The sequence below is a fragment of the Solanum verrucosum genome, unplaced genomic scaffold (assembly GCF_900185275.1).
Source record: "Solanum verrucosum unplaced genomic scaffold, falcon-dt-bn FXZP01000003.1, whole genome shotgun sequence".
Classification (NCBI taxonomy): domain Eukaryota; kingdom Viridiplantae; phylum Streptophyta; class Magnoliopsida; order Solanales; family Solanaceae; genus Solanum; species Solanum verrucosum.
This window is the reverse complement of record NW_026020120.1, coordinates 109,387-121,636: the sequence shown is the minus strand read 5'-3', so window position 1 is coordinate 121,636 and position 12,250 is coordinate 109,387. Positions and strand designations below refer to the sequence as shown.

The 12,250-nt window shown below is 32.1% G+C and overlaps 1 protein-coding gene across 1 annotated transcript; it reads right to left on the bottom strand.

The window, feature by feature from the left end:
- Positions 1-725: 725 nt before the first annotated feature.
- LOC125825717 (uncharacterized) lies at positions 726-11,754 on the bottom strand. The gene is made up of 3 exons (XM_049505029.1): positions 11,610-11,754; positions 6,585-6,816; positions 726-1,199 (listed from the first exon to the last, which is right to left on the bottom strand). The coding sequence occupies exons 1-3, from the start codon at positions 11,708-11,710 to the stop codon at positions 903-905; spliced, it is 630 nt and encodes a 209-aa protein (XP_049360986.1). The 5' UTR covers positions 11,711-11,754; the 3' UTR covers positions 726-902.
- Between the last annotated feature and the right edge of the window lie 496 nt (positions 11,755-12,250).

Sequence of the window (12,250 nt, the reverse complement as noted above, 5' to 3'; positions counted from 1 at the left end):
TTGAAACTAGTATTTTCTTTCATTAGAAGTTTGTACACGTGACAACCAGGTTTTGGATATATTTAAGTCGATTATGAATTTCCACATTTTATTAAAGTATTAGACTTTTATTTATTGTTTATTTTCGTACTTTATCGTAATGGTTGACTTTTAGGCCAACTTGTATTGATGGGATAAGCCGAGTGTCATCACGTCTATTTTTGGGTCGTGACAGGAAACCCTTATTATCTATAGGGAAAAACTAACTTAAACCCCAACTAAAATTCCTACATAATAGACATTCTAAGACAAATATGTATAACACTGGGTGCCTCTTTGGATTGACTTAGTTTAAGAACTTTTGGAGTGCTTGATTAAATTGAAAAAAAATGTTTAATTAGCAAAAATGATAAAAATAAACCAAAAGAAAAAGAAGAAGCTCCTCTTTGTAAGTGCACCCAAACGTAATTTGCTGGAAAGTAAATAAATAATTTTGCGATTTCTTAAATATTATTTTTTGCTAATTTGAGCAGGGATGGAACTTGGAAGTGAGTCTGACTAAAAAATAAGTAGTTAGTTTGTTCCAAAAATGTGACAAGAATAATAACCCAAAGCAGCGGCTTCCAACATCATTCATTTCCAAACAGTCTCCCAAAACAACACGTCTGTCTGTATAAGATAATGTGAAGATGGGGATAAACAAGAAGCGCAGCATGCACTATCCTTCAATTCAATTTGCTAAGCAGTGAAACCAAAAACAGTGAAATATACTTGAGCATAACAGCAACTTTAAAACTTACAGATTTTGATTTCTCTTCTCCTCTATTACAATATACAGTCCAGACAAGTGCATATCTCAGGGTAAAAAAGAATGAAAGCAGTAAGTAAGAACTACGGGGAGATTGAAAGTCTGAAAATCATGCTCATTTCAGCTTAGCTTTTGAAGAACTTTTCAGAGGTTTTGCAACAGGTCTAGCTGGGGCACCTCTTGTCACCTTTTTCATATCATACTTCACAGACATGAAAGAACATACCAATGCTAGCAACATAGTTGGGTACACATACACTGCCCTCTCAGCATCCACTTTCGTCGGCTTGTTAAGTATCCCTTCCTTGATAAGCCCCCAAACAATAAGTAGCGTCCCAAACATGCTCATTCTTCCAGGTTTTAATATCCCAATAAGAGCTCCAGCCACAGAAAAATAGCTTCCGGCAAGAACCTTTCACAAAGTAAGATAGCCACTTGATAAACCAAACCAAACCAAAGAATACGTGATCTATAATCAAACAAAACATCATTGCAGATGTGAAGAGAATGTTCAAAACACAGACAACATCTCACTATTCTCCCACTGTAACATGGGCAATTTTATTTTTATGGGTAATTCGCTTTAAGATATATTCACTAAAACTATTAATTGAGAATGGATCTTTTAACAGTAAGCATCCACTGTCTAGTCCTCTAGTTGATTATGAAAAATGGAGGATGAAGGTGAAAGTATCTATATATATTTATCCTATATTAAAAGCATGAAGACACTTGTACTTCATTAAAAGATTCTGCGTTTAGACAAAATCATTTTTTCATTATTTTCCTAAACATAATTGTCATTTAACTATTATTCTATTCTAATATTTAAGATTTTGAAATTCATTAAAATTACTACTATTAAATTTTACTTATTTGTAATAGGTAAGAACTCCTAAATCCTAATATAGTCTTGAAATTTATATAAGAAGACTATTCACATTTAGAAAAGGAAATAATTTGAGTTTAAAAAAGAGTAGAAAATTACGGAATTTTTTTTTTTGATTCGAGTACAAAAAGGACTCAACTTGCCTTTACTATTATTTTCAATATAATTATCTATCTAACTATATATTATGAAGACCATTCGAAATATTGATTGAACTTTTTGCCTCTTATTAAATGATTTTATAATAGACAATTGTTAAAACTATTATTCATGCCTTTTATAAATCTTAGTTAAATTAAAATAAAAAAAAACAAATATATTAATAAAAAAAAAATTAAAAATGAGATTCACAATTTTTTTATAAAAAAATTGGTTTACATGGAAACTCATAATTCCATGTAATTACAACATCGACAAATTGGGCATTGCTAATGACGGGTGGTAAAAGCACTAATGACGATTAATTTGGTTTTATTTTTCATAAAGTTTACTTTGTGAAAATAAAAAATGCCCAAGTAACTTGTCATCTTAATTAAATAGAAAAATTATTTATAGGTGATACTATATAAGGGTGATGGAAAGAAAAGTTTTATAATAATTTCAATAATGAAAAAAAGTTTTCATCGAACTTTTAGATAAAAAGTTCCTAGGAGAAAAGCCTATTTTATCGGAAGTGTGTGAGAACTACACCAAATCAAGAGAGAGAAGACTTTAAAATTGATTAAAAGAATTAGTTTAGGAGCTAAATTCCATTCATTCTACTTGAAAATCAATTCTTCTACATATAATGATGTATGAATATTAATGTCCTTTTTCTACTTTTCACTCAAAAATATGTGTTATTTTTGTAAAGTTATTAGACGTTCTTCAACTAGTATTCATTCATATTCATATATTACTACAAGTGGGAACAAAAAAAAAGTTAAAAGTTGAAATACCAAAATAATCCTATAAAGTTGAGTTACTACAATAATACCATTAGAAAAGAAATATGTTGCTCCTTTATAAACGCTAAAACTAAATTATTCATTATGTCAACGTTCCACGATAAATACTGCTAAAAATCACTATAATAAATTAATAATGCAGTTACATCTCTGCTATTTCTTCCCTTTTTCATATTACCCTCATTTCACCCCTATATTAAACAAAAAAATATTATAAAACATTTAATTAAGTTAATATTACATTGTAATTATATCATACTATAATACTAAATACTAAAAATGAGAAAGTGTTAGATATTACAAATTCAAATTTTTGTCCAATAGCTGCCTCATTTACTCATAAATAATTACACCTTAAATATCTTAGGTAATGGGCATGTCATTAATCTTTTAGACTCAAATGAATTCTTTAGTACTCCTAACTCTTGAAGAGTTATTGCCTTTTCCTCTCCTTCCTATAATAATATGTATCCCCCTCACCCTGTTTTCTTAGTTGGTATTTCTTTCTTCCCTTTTTTAGGTTATAATAATTTCTCATTAACTTATTGATATTAGATTTGTTGTTTTTTGCAGGTTTCCACATAGGTACAACACTTGAATGCTATTTGTATTTATCTTTTTCTCTTCTTTATTAAATTATTTTTTATTTGTTTTAAATATTCAACTTCATGATTCATATATAATTATTTATTTAGTTGCTACTCCAAGTATTCATATTCTCATGCTTTTCATATACATAACTTCCAACTATTTAATTTAAAACATTAAGATATCTTTTGATATTCCTCCATTTTTTTCTATATAATTCATCTTTTTTGTTTTATGAGACCCTTAGCCAAGATCATTCTTTCCATTATGTACTAAAGTAGTGAAGCTTTTATCATTATTGTGTTATTTGATTCATTCTTTAATTTGACTTGATGAATGAGACTCTTGGATTTTTATTGGTTGTGAAAGGAGTCAACAGGAACTCGAAAAATTATGTATTGATCCTATATATTACTTTTTTCCATCTATATTGTTATGATTAAAGACTTGAGAAGGAAATGTATGTTGGTATTTTTTCTTCTCTATTTATTTTCTGTGTTTTCCTTCTATTAGAGTTATTTAATTTAATTTTCTATAATTTTTTATTGTTACAAATTTTTTATTTGGATTCAACTTAGTCATTTGTGACTTCAAAGTATGCTAACTACTAATCAAAGTTGAAACTTTACATATTTTCATAGAATTTTAATCATTCTAATATATCTATAAAAAGTTACTTAGAGACATACGTTGCACATATCCAGATACTAGTATGAGTAAACCTAAATAAGTCCTTATTGATTGACTCTTCAATTTTCTTGTGCAAGTGAAGAAATATTCATATAGAGCATGTGATTGAATCTTTGTGTTACAAGCTAATTTGAAGGTATGCTTTTTTCTGAACTTTATTTCTTATGTTGTTAATGTGATTATTGCATTATTTGTACATATAATATGTTCAAGTTAATACATTTTTGTCTGGAAAATGCTTATATGAAGAAAAAAAAACGATTACATGCAACAAAGAACAGCATATTTGAGATATAATATATATATATATATATATATATATATAAAAAAAATAAAATTAAATAGATATAATTTTATTTTAATGTCAGTTGTTACTTTTTATATTTTTTTCCTTCTATACAATTTTAGTAGTTAATGTGAGACACATGTGCAAAGCTAGTACACTAAACTTTAATAGACAACTATCATTTATTATTTTTCTCAAACTATTATTTAATTATTTTTATAATATTAACTATAATCTTGAAAAGAAATAAGAAGTCCTAAAAATTATAGGCAGAAGAAAATATTAATATTAGTAGATCTTTTTATCCTTGTATATGTAAAAAAGGAAATCCTAAAAGATATGTTAAAAGAAGAAAAGAGAAACTACAAGGCAATGCGCTAAGAAATTAAAGTTTTGTATGTTTGAGTTGTTAACATGTTGATGGATTGTAGGGTAAGAGTATTCCAGATTGAAGGAAGTTAAAAATTAGCAGGTTGTCGTGTTGATAGATTTTAGTATTTTTAGTGTTGTTGTTTATGCATTGCAAAATTCCAAACATTATTTTAAACCAAGTTTTGAGGCACGTTTTTCATCTTTTTCGTCTTTCTTTAGTTTTTTTAGTTAGATTTTCTCTTTTCCTTGTATACATAAAAAAAAATCCTAAAATATGTGATATATTTTCCTTTTTTCCTAATAAATATTAAGAGATTAAATATGGATAAAATATTTATTTCAAATTTTTTTTTATTTATTAATCACTCCATTTCTATAAAGGGATTTGTCACCATCTTAACGATTTTGTCTCAATGTCTACTTCATCAACTGATAATTGACATACAAGGGGTCTAAATAGTTTTGGCTTTTTTTTAAAGTAACAAATACACACATGCAAAGCATGTACTCTAAACTAGTATGCTCTAAAAGTGCACTTCCTATAAAGCTAGAAAAAAAGCTCAAATATGCCATGATTGCCATTGAAATTTGAGAAAAGACGCATCTATGTCATACGTTAAAAGTTTGACTCATCTATGTCATTTCCATTTGAGAAAATACTCATTGATGCCATTATTTGTTAACTAAAACCAATTTGTACACGTGGTCAATAATGATTTGACCACGTCATTAATTAGATCATTTTTTTAAAGGGGAAAAGGCTCAAATATGACATCAAACTTTGAGAAAAAAGCTCACCTATGCCCTTTTAGTTAACAAATAATGGCATAAATGAACCTTTTTCTCAAACGAAAATGATATAGATGAGCCGATAACAACAAAAATAAACATGTCACTCTTCTAGGGAAATGTTGAAGTCAATTTTCCAAAATGGAAATTAGCAGAGCTTGAGCTTGAGTTTTAGAATCACATCTATTAGTACTTTAATACTACTAAAATAATATGATTGCTTCCCTAATATTCACTATTCCTGAGGCATACCACCAACACACAGACGATTATATTATCAAGCAGCAACAAGGATGACCAAACATTTCAAGAAATCACCATTAGCACAAGGATCATGAAGCTTGTAACGCATCTCTTGAAATTCTTCCCTGTATATACTTCCTACTCCATAAAGACTTTGATATTTCCTCATGTTTTGGAGAACTTACAAAAGTTTTGAAGAACACATAAGATCAGAGATCTTAACCTAAGTTTTCATTGCATAGCTACTGTCTCAGGTACCAGCAAGAATCATATCCTTTTCTGCTCTTCGATCCCTCTTAAAATAGTCTAAGGTTCTAGCGAGAATCATATTCTTTTCAGCTCTTCAACCCTCTTAAAGTACATATTACCTACCCCAATTTTGGTAAGTCCTACAGGGCACTAGTGCCAAAGGTAAGGTAAGTATAGCTCTGTTAGTATTTTCATAAAAAGTAATCCCAAAGTGGACATAAACTTAATTTTTTGAAAGTTCCAAACCTTTATTGATATAGAAGTGGGTCCCTGTCACTTTTTGAGTAGGGAAATAGTATTCAATGAGTCTTCAACTTTAACTTTATCAAAAAAAAAAATAGTATTCAATGAGTGAATATGGACAAACTTCCAATATAATCCAAATATAAAACATAGGATAACTAATTTGAAATAAAGGGAGTAAGCAAGTAAATGAAACACGGAGCATATGTCAAAAAGTGTACAATCAAAACAAATTAAGCACGGCAGACACGTCTTGCTGGACCGAATAAGGCCAAAAAAAATCAAGCAAACACTAAAGGTATCTACAGACTGACAAATTCATGAAAGTAAGAATGACAAACAATATAAAGAAGTAACCTTTAACAACCAGCTTCAATAATTTTAATAAATTATATCATAACAAACATGGTCAGAACTGTACTTGCCTCTGTGTGTGTGTGTGTGTGGAGACCACAATCTTAAAGTAGTCATAAAATGAGAAATAAAGATTTAAGGCCAAACCTCCAAGCGTTGTAGGTCAGTTACAGCTGAGGCCTCCTTCACATTTGTCAGGTTGTAGATGTTTAGCAGATTATCCCAGCTTGGAACCGTCCTGCTTGTGATTAAGCCATTAGCAACTGCACCAGGATAGAGCATGGCCTTCACTAATGGAAGAGGAAAGATCTCACTGGAAATCAACTGGGAAGAAGTGACTTCCATAGGCGTTGAGCACATACCAGATCTGCATGGCACCCTGAAGGAAGATATTTGGAGAAGGAGTAAGCAATAATGGAGAATTCTTGTAAGAGATGTTTCTTTTCCAATTATACAACATAGTAAAAGCTACTAAACACTCCGATTAACTTTCACGAAAGAGAAGTGAGGAAACTTTGTTACACTAATCTAGTTTATAAATTTGTTACCCAGTATGGCCCCACAAGTAGGGTGTGGAGAGGATAGAGTGTACAAAGACATTACCCCTACCTTACCAGGTAGAGCCGTAGAGATATTGTTTCCGATAAGATTATGATTCTTAGCAATCAACATAAATTAATCTAGTACAGAAACTTGTGATTCCAAACTTGAGAATAGCATCTCATGGTCCCCGTGATAAAACACATTCGTTTATTAGAGATCAATAATTTTGGTAACAATTCCAACCAGCCGTAACAGTGAGGTCAAGCATGCACAGTGTTTTGGACGGCGAGAGGCGACAAAAGGCGACAAGGGCCTGCCTCGCCACTCGCTCACCTTTTTGAATCGAGGCGCCAATTAATACCAAAAATTAAAAATTTTAATTGCATATATAAATATCCAAAATCTTAATAGCAATAACATATATTAGCAAACATTTCAATTCAAAAACTAATAGTAGATATCAAAAGTCTAGAACTTGAATGAACCAATAATTCAAAATACTCTATTAATTAGTATAAAACTAAATTAAGTAGGGAAGAAATAATTATAGAAGAATTAAATTTTATTTTTTTAAAAATATAGGCAGTGAGCAGCAGAGCACTTCAACATAACAGAAGAACAAAGCACTCAGTTCACACTTCACCACCAGTCTACCACTAAAAATAGAGGTCTGAAAAACAGAGCAGCTTAGTCGTACTGCTGAAAAACAGAGAAGAAGAAGAAAAGAAGGGAAGAACTAGAAGAGAAGAAGAGATTCGCGTAAGTCTCCAGGGGTCGTACCTGAACAGCAGTCGCGTAAGTCGTACCTGAGCAGCAGCCTCGTGATTCGCGAAGGTCACGTAAGTTTCTAGGGGTCGCGACTTGCAAAATCTGAGGAGAAGAGGAGGAGAGGCCTCGCCTCCCCACGCCTCGTCGCCAAAGGCAAAAGGAGCGCCTTTAAGAACACTGAGCATGCATGAGAAGTGTTGTCTGAAACAAGAGGGGAAAAAGGAGGAAACTTTTTACTGACGTGGTTTATTAACAATGAACAACAGGGATTTCTTATATAGCACTTAAGGATGTGACTAAATGGTCACTAAAGTGGGGAACGCATTGTCGATGTGGCACTGACTAAAGTGACATGTCGAGGACAACATGGCTCTATTAAGGCACCAACATGAAATATAACTTGTTGAACGATGACGTAATGCAAACTGAGAAGTTACATGCTGCTGGACGACGAGAAGAATATAACGAGTTTTTGGATAGTGGTGTGGCATTAATGAGCCATTACTAGAGCAGCAATATGGCATTGCCCAATGGCTTGGCTCGAGAAAGATGCTGACTGAAGAGATTTGTTGCTTGACGCCAATGTGGCGCTAACTGGAAATGGAAACGTATGGCAGGACAGGCACGTGGTGTTGACAGGAAACTATTGCTCTATGCAACGTGGTACTTATTGAAGATGACATGTCACTTGACAATAATGATTACATGTCAATTGAATGATGGCATCTCAACTGACTCGTTCTAGCTGACTGATAATGTGTCAGCCGACCGGAGGATGACATGTTATCATACTGGAGAATAATGTGTCAGCTAAATCGATGGTGGCAAAAAATAGAGCCCTAATAAAAGTAAAATGGCCGGAATAGGCCCAAACAAATATTCAAAAGAGATGAAAAGAGAAGTATTTTTTGATACAGATGAAAAGAGAAGTATTTTTTGATACAGATGAAAAGAGAAGTATTATCGAACAATCACGGAAAAAGACAAACATTCACTGCAAAGGAGAAAAAATGCTCTCGAAGCAGTCACCGAAAAAAGATCATACTAGCAAAATTTATGACAAGAAAGAAGAATTTTGACCAGGTAGACAACATAAGTCCTCTCACCACTAGGCAGAAGCTACTGAAGCAGTCAATATCACGACTAGACTCTGCCCAAATAAAATAATGAATCCAATCCGCCACTAGTCTAAGGATCATAGCTTCTTTCCTTTTTGACTATTCTTTTACATAAAGTTACTCATCGAACTAGTAAAATTATGCTTGTCGAATTTTGAAACTTACATGAGGTGGCTTCAATTTCGTCCAAGACCTATTACAGAAGCCAAACTCTATCCTTGTAACATAATGCTTGGCTGAGCATGACCACTCTTTATGATCCGAATAAACCTCCATTCAAGAACAAGAATGAGCTTAAACCTTACTTGGGTAACTAATTCATATCATAACTTCAATATCTTAGGTTTAAGCAAAGCTTTGTTTAATCACACCACTCACTCACAAGATGAAATTCAGATGATCAAATTAATAAATTAATTAAGACTGTCAAAACTTGCCTTACTATTTCTATCCCAAATGACTCAAATAAACAGCACCATGCTGAGAGCTTAGTTAGTGCGTGCAGATTTTAAGCTTGACATCTCTGCTTCAGACCGTGGTGTTACAAAATCACTCTCCGCTTTATCATAAAAGAAAAAGGAGAAAAGGTTTCACACTATTCCATACATGAGGCAAGTGATGCTCTTTCATATATTAAGCATTTCAGTCAATCCAAATGTCCTAAAATATTAGATCGTTCTCCCTGAAATGCAATGGAAAAACAAAAAAAAAAAATTATATCTGAGAAATAAATCGCTTAGGTAAGTGGAGGAAACATATTTTGTGCCATTCAAGCAAGAGGAACTGCAGTAATAAATCAAGCAAGTTCTCAGTTTGAGTATGACACACAGTGAACTGATCAAGAAAGCACTATTTGGTCTGGTAGAAGTCATTAACATTGATACGAGAATGGAACCACCCTAACCTGAAAACGATGTAAGCTCTTCAAGCTCTATAGCTTCCCTACAAAAGACTAGAAAAGTAATACTCTAAGGGTGTGTTCAGTTATTTACTCGTGTTCAGTTGGTTAAAAAATTTGGAAAATATTTTATTAGAAAAAGAAGTTCCTTAAAAATAAGGAACCCCCACCCCCCCCCTCACAATCACCCACCCACCCACCAAACCCCCATCCTCATAATTTTGTCTTAGATATATACCAAATGCTTTTAGGATAATTTTTTGACTTGCATACCGAACACAAGACAATTTTTCTTTTTTTTTTTTGAAATTGGTAACTTTGTACCGAACACAAGACAATAAATAAGAAACCACTTGTTTTCCGAGAAAATGTTTCCTTGGAAAATACTTTCCTCCATACCGAACACACCCTAAGACTTTGGCTAGCTAAGATGAGAGGGGGAAAAATTTCCTCACTCTTTTTTTTCCTTTTTATCTTTTTGGGGAAGGGAGGATGGGGAAGAGGTAGGTAAGATGACAGGCAAAGATTCGAGCGAAAAAGCCCATGAATCGTAGAACTGCAAAATCCTCAAGCTCTCTATCCTTCTTCTTAAGAATTAGAAGTCCAAGGCACAAAATATCTCCTAATGAATAAGTGTAAAAGCAATGTGAACTAGATGTACAATAAAAACATGAAAAGGCCATAAGCAAATAACCAAACTCCGTCCCTTTCATAAATAAGGTTAGAAAAATGTCTTTCCAGGAAAGCAAAAGTATGTCGTTGTCAATTTTATGAGCAATAAAGAGAAAACAGGGGAAATGTTTGCAGATAACCACAAGAGACTAAAAGAAGATACCTTCAATCATATTTGTTGAAGGCCTAACTTGTTATCAATCATTTTTCTTGAAGGCCACACTTGTTATCAATCATTTTAAGCAAAATAGAGTTTCCAATAGGGAGCCCCAAACCATTTTCCCAAAAGAAATTTCCTCACACGGCAACCTTTCTGGAAATCACCCTCCTTCCTCTTAAGGAAAACCCACAACAACTAATCTTCTATATCCACACCCAAAAAGACACCTAACTAAGATGAGTAGCAGAGATGATATCAATTTGCTTGAATGTGACTAAATACTCTCAGTCACCACTTACCATGTTCAAAAAATAATTGACGCGAGTACTCATTCACCGTGCTCAAAACTAACTGATCCATCACTAACACTGAGACAAGTTAACAGACTCAAAAAACATAAATAATGTGATTACAAACATCAACACCACCCCAATTACTTTTCCAAATGAGAACCATTGTAAGTTCAAAATTAACAATCAAAATCCACACCATCAAGAAGCATATAATGGAACCATAGCACTTGGTCTAAGAGGGAAAACGTAGTATTATCTGAAAACTGGAGATTAGAGACGGCTTAGCCCAACCAAAGTTGCCAACGTTGAAGCATATTAACTTGTAAAGTAAGAGTTGAGATGAAAAGTAAGACGTAAATTGAGATAATAGGTGTTAGAAGGAGAGTAAGAAAAACAAATAAAATGCAGCAGGAGTAGAAATATAGATGCATTAGAAAGTGGAAATTTGGGATGGCAGATACAAAGGAAGTGGGATTTAAACAAGTAGCAACTATCTAAACGGAACTTGCAAAAGTTATGGAACACATTCAAGAGAATTTACACACTGAATTCAAGATCTAGGCGACTTTAATGCAAGATTGTTGGAAATACAAAATTATACTAACTTGTACTAAAACAAAGCTAGATTTAATTGAATGAACCAGATCTACACATAATCGAACTTAGTAGAATCACAATCTGGATCAAGAATTTTCAACCATCTCAAGTTTGCAGTTATACCTGAACAAAGGGACCTGAAGGAAGATGAGGACAAAGAAAATTCTAGAAGCATATTTCGAGAGGTTGCTCCATCTTCCTTTTGGTGTTGAAACATTCGCCATTTCCTAATTTCCGAGCCAGGGAGAGCCCTTTCTCGGACTCTAACCTATATATATACTAGATACGAGATATGTTACTGTTTCTGTTTTAATTTACGTGGTACATATGAAATTTGAAATTAATTAATTTTTTAGTATGTTTTTATATATTTTAAGTTGCTAATTATTTGTATTTAGAGTATGTTTTACGTAAATATATTAGAAATCACAATAATTAACAAGTTAATATAAAAAAAAACTTATAAAACATTCATTGACTTTTGAAATTTCATTTATATCACATAAATCAGGACCGAGTAATATATATGAAAATTACATAAAACGTACTATAACTCACAATAATTAGCAACTTAAAATATCTATATATCTATATTTCTCCCAATTTATGCGGTATAGATGAAATTTTGAAAGTTAACAAAAACTTTTTATATGTTTTGAAATATTTTAAGCTATTAATTATTATGATTTATAATACTTTTTACATAAAAAAATTATTTATATAAAGTATAAAAGAAAAAATTTAGAAAAAGAAAACATAAATGT

Excerpts from the sequence above, each read along its gene's own strand:
- LOC125825717 (XM_049505029.1), bottom strand. The coding sequence starts at position 11,710 with ATGGCGAATGTTTCAACACCAAAAGGAAGATGGAGCAACCTCTCGAAA. Across the intron at positions 6,817-11,609 it reads CTTCAGGTCCCTTTGTTCAG|GGTGCCATGCAGATCTGGTA; the intron begins GTATAACTGCAA and ends ATCTTCCTTCAG. Across the intron at positions 1,200-6,584 it reads CTGACCTACAACGCTTGGAG|GTTCTTGCCGGAAGCTATTT; the intron begins GTTTGGCCTTAA and ends ACTTTGTGAAAG.